The sequence below is a fragment of the Eulemur rufifrons genome, chromosome 20 (assembly GCF_041146395.1).
Source record: "Eulemur rufifrons isolate Redbay chromosome 20, OSU_ERuf_1, whole genome shotgun sequence".
Taxonomy (NCBI): domain Eukaryota; kingdom Metazoa; phylum Chordata; class Mammalia; order Primates; family Lemuridae; genus Eulemur; species Eulemur rufifrons.
The window spans coordinates 28,001,262-28,005,448 of record NC_091002.1 but is presented as its reverse complement, the minus strand read 5'-3'; the positions used below and the strand labels follow the sequence as shown (position 1 = coordinate 28,005,448).

Here is a 4,187-nt window from a genome sequence, read left to right as displayed (position 1 = left end):
CAGGCGCCTCTGTATAGTGAACTATTGCAGTCCTCACAGCCCTGTGAGGTGGGTGCTCTTATCTTCCCGACTTTACACTGGGGGACAGTGGGGCACGGAGAAGTCCGCTGAGCTGTCCAAGCCACGAGCTTCCAAGCAACACAGGCCACTGGGCTCCGGCGTCACTGCCCTGACAGCTGCCCAGCACTGCCTCTCACAGCGTCCTCACAGCCCCTGAGGGCTCATTCCTGAAAAGCCTGGTTTTATGTGCTGAGTGTGGGAGCCCCCTCCAGGGCTGCTGGACCCTCACTGTACTGGGTAGGGAGGGGGCCACTGTGTCCCCTGGAGCTTCCATGCAGCACCCAGGTGTACCCTGGAGAAGAGACCAAAAGCTGCAGGGGCTGTGCACAGCCTGAGGGGCCTGGGGGTGTGGGGCGGGCAGCCTGAGTCCAAGACCAGAGGGGCACTCCAGTGGCCCAGGGGAGAGGGCATGTGGCCTCTTTAGACCTGCCAGCCTGGGATCAGGCACCAAAAGCTGTTTTCTCAGGCTGGGTCCATTTAGCCCGGCCTTTCCCCAGGCCCGGAGCCACGGGCCCCACTCCCACTCCCACTCCAGGCCTGAGCTGTGGTCCCCACAGACTAGGGTCCTGGAGGAGGTAGAAAGTGAGGCAGGCAGTTGTCCGGTCCCACAGGGCTCTCCCACCTGTGACCCATACTGGGCCTGGAGCTCTCAATCCTCCACAGCAGCTCCCCCAACCCCATGGTCCTGCCTGGGAGGGAGGTGATGGGGGCCATGCCAAGAAGCTGTCCCCAAGGCCCCCAGTCTCAGGGCCTGAGTCCCTGTGCCCTCCTGTACCCTGATTCATGGGTGTGGGGGGAGGCACGTCCTGAGAGTCCCCCAGAAGCCTGCACACCCACCCTGTGAGAACGGTCCCCTCTGATTCTGGGTCTGTCCCTTACTCCACGCCTGCAGCTGCCTTGCCCACAAGGCGGCAATTACCTTTCTTAGTGCAGCCAGTACAGAGTCCTCTGTCCTCCCCACCCTGGGGGTGTGCTGTTCTTGGTCACTTGTCTTGTCACAGGGCTGACACTCCTGGTCAGGTCCCCACATACACGGCTGTCTGCTGACACCCCTGGGCCAGGGCCTCACCTGCTCCTAACACACCAGTCCCTCAGGTTCCTGTCGCCCACCCACCGCCATCCCCAGGCCCTTCCAGGCAGCCAGAAAGCTCAGAGACGTTCTCCAGGCCACCCCCAGTCTGCCCCTCTCCCCGATTCCAGAGCGAGGCTGTCACAGTTGTGGCAGCTCCTGTCACATCCCAGCCAATGACATCCGGGAGGTCTGCACCCCTCCTCCACTGTCCCCTGCATAGACAGGCCCACGTGTGTCCCCAGACGCCTGAATCACTGCTGACGGCTTGGGACCTGGGGGCCATGGGCTCCTCAGGAGCGGCTGGGGAGGGGCCTGACGGCCACGTCTCGCCTCCAAGGGAACACCTGCGGACATAAATAGGCAGCCAGCGAAGGCAGCAGCACAGAGCCACCGAGCAGCGCTGTACGCAGTGCCCACCTGCGTGCACCAGGATGCCTGACACCACGCTGCCCGCCTGCTTCCTCGGCCTGCTGGCCTTCTCCTCCGCTTGCTACTTCCAGAATTGCCCGAGGGGCGGCAAGAGAGCCATGCCCGACATGGAGCTGAGACAGGTACTACCCACCATGGCCCATCTCAGGGCAGCCAGCATGGGCATTGCTCTAGGACTGGCATCCTGGGACAGGGGCTAGGAAAGAGGGAAGGCTCCCGAGAAAGCAGCCTTTAGTGGAAGTGCAGGGGAGGAAGGAGGCATGGCGTGGCTGGACAGAGGGGCCAACAGGGTGGGTCAGAGGGACCAGGTTGCTGGGCAGGCTCGGAGGGGCTGAAGGGGCTCCTGGACACTGTCCCCATCCAGACAGGGGATGCAGAAAGTGAGAGAGAGTTCTGTAACTTGGCTTGGGTCTAGATCAGGGAGAGGGGGTGCTGAGGCCTCCTCTGTGCCCATGGGGTCCTGTCATCTAGACGGGCTAGAATGTCAGAGGCTCTGTCCCACCAGCATTTGAGGCCTTCCCATCCAGCCCCAGCCTCTCCCAGCCACAGGCACCGGTCTCCCCTAACCGCCCCCCCCCCACAGAAGGCCATTGCTTTGAGCTCTTCTGAGTGGGGGGTGCTACCCAGGCATTCTGTCAGGAAGTTCTGCTGGGTACCTATCCCTATTCTTTTTTTTTTTTTTTTTGAGACAGAGTCTCATTCTGTCACCCCAGGTAATTGTCTCACTGCAACCTCAAACTCCTGGGGCTCATGTGATCCTCCTGCCTCAGCCTCCCTAGTGGCTGAGACTACAGGCTCAAGACATGATGCCCAGCTAATATTTTCTATATTTGGTAGAGACAGGGTCTCGGTCTTGCTTAGGCTGACATTGAACTCAACCTCAAGTGATCCTTTATGCCTCAGCCTCCCAGAGTGCTAGGATGACGGGTGTGAGCCGCAGCCCTGCCCGCCCCTATTCTCTTGTGCCGGGTGTTTATTCCATTTGGAGCAGAGCTGAAGGAAATCCAATCAGCATGTGTGATTCTGTCCAGGCTCAATTCTGAGCTGTTGAGCCAACGAGAGTGGCCAGGTGGGCAACCCCTGCAGCCTACCTTCCCTCTGCTTGGCTCCCTGGAGGCCTGAGGCACCTAGGTGTCCATGCCCCTCTCTTGGGCTCAGGCCCCTGCACCCACCTGGTAGGTCATAGGCAGGTGAGCAGGGGGTCTAGGCCCAAATTGAGGCCCACTCACTGGGGCTGGCGGAGGGCCAGGGACAAGGCAAGAGAGGGATCAGGAAATGGGAGGAAGGGCCTGGATGTACTGGGGTTGCCAGGGGCCCTCTGCTGGGGGGAGCAGGGTGGGGTGGATGAACTAGGTACCAAGCAGGAGTGACAGGGGCAGGAGGAAGGTCTGGACTAGGGGAGGGTGGTGGGCAGCCCAGAAGTGGATACCAGTGATGGTCCCAGAGCTGAGGAGGAGGGTCCCCAAGCTGAGCCCATGGGAGACCCTTCCGACAGCCCAGGGCGAGGATGCAGAGGGCTATTACTGACAGTTGGTCCTCAGTCCCCTGAAAACATAAGGACTTGAGTAGATTTTGACTTCCGGCCTTGACCGCAGTCGAGGCCCAGACAGCGCCCCTGCAGCGCCTGTGTCCCGCCGCACTCGCCAGCCCGGACCCCAGCATCCCTGCCCCGCACACCCCGCCCGGCCTCGCGGGGTCCCCCTAACCCCCTCCCCGGGCTGCCCCGTCCTCCCGCTCACCCCGCCCGTCCCCGCAGTGCCTCCCCTGCGGCCCCGGGGGCAAAGGGCGCTGCTTCGGGCCCAGCATCTGCTGCGCGGACGAGCTGGGCTGCTTCGTGGGCACGGCCGAGGCGCTGCGCTGCCAGGAGGAGAACTACCTGCCGTCGCCCTGCCAGTCCGGCCTGAAGCCCTGCGGGAGCGGGGGCCGCTGCGCCGCCGCCGGCTTCTGCTGCGACGACGGTGAGCGGCGGGGCTGGGACTGGCCTGGGTTGGGGTCCTGGGGTCGGGGAGGGGCCCGGGCGGGGCAGGAAGGCGGGGGCAGTGGGGAGCCCGGAGCTGCGCCCACCCCAGGCACCCGCGTTCACACCGTCCTCCCGGCAGAGAGCTGCGTGGCCGAGCCCGAGTGCCGCGAGGGCCCTCACCGCCGCGCCCGCGCCAGCGACGGGAGCAACGCCACGCAGCTGGACGTCCCCGCCGGGGCCTTGCTGATGCGACTGGTGCAACTGGCTCGGGCGCCCGAGCTCGCCGAGCCCGCGCAGCCGGGCGGCTACTGAGCCCCCCCCCCCTCAGCCCTCTCGACCCCCCCCCCCCCCCGCCCCTGCAGGACGGAAAATAAACCTCTGTAAATGCACTGCCTGGTGTCTGTCTGCGTCTCTGGAGGAGGGAGGGGAAAGGAAGAGTTGGGGCGCGGACCCCCATCCCCTATCCCACCCTGGCCAGCCTCTGCACCCGAAGTCGTGGGCAGGTCCGCCCCAGAGAAGGACAAATGCTGTAGGGGAATCGATCTTGGATCACCAGCGCTGTCGCTAGACCCAGAGAAAGGGCGACCCGGGGTGGAGGGTGGGGCGGGCGAGGGGAAAGACCAGAGGCCTAAAGTGGCCTTGGAGGGAGCTGGTTGGTCTTCTCTG

The 4,187-nt window shown here is 64.0% G+C and overlaps 1 protein-coding gene across 1 annotated transcript; it reads left to right on the top strand.

Moving 5' to 3' along the window:
* Positions 1–1,513: 1,513 nt before the first annotated feature.
* AVP (arginine vasopressin) lies at positions 1,514–3,910 on the top strand. The gene is made up of 3 exons (XM_069496023.1): positions 1,514–1,683; positions 3,318–3,519; positions 3,661–3,910. The coding sequence occupies exons 1-3, from the start codon at positions 1,564–1,566 to the stop codon at positions 3,831–3,833; spliced, it is 495 nt and encodes a 164-aa protein (XP_069352124.1). The 5' UTR covers positions 1,514–1,563; the 3' UTR covers positions 3,834–3,910.
* The last annotated feature ends 277 nt before the right edge of the window (positions 3,911–4,187 follow it).

Bases quoted from the DNA above. Each gene is read 5' to 3' on its own strand.
- AVP (XM_069496023.1), top strand. From the start codon at position 1,564: ATGCCTGACACCACGCTGCCCGCCTGCTTCCTCGGCCTGCTGGCCTTC. The intron at 1,684-3,317 runs GTACTACCCACC...CCGTCCCCGCAG, and splicing joins CCGACATGGAGCTGAGACAG to TGCCTCCCCTGCGGCCCCGG. The intron at 3,520-3,660 runs GTGAGCGGCGGG...TCCTCCCGGCAG, and splicing joins CGGCTTCTGCTGCGACGACG to AGAGCTGCGTGGCCGAGCCC.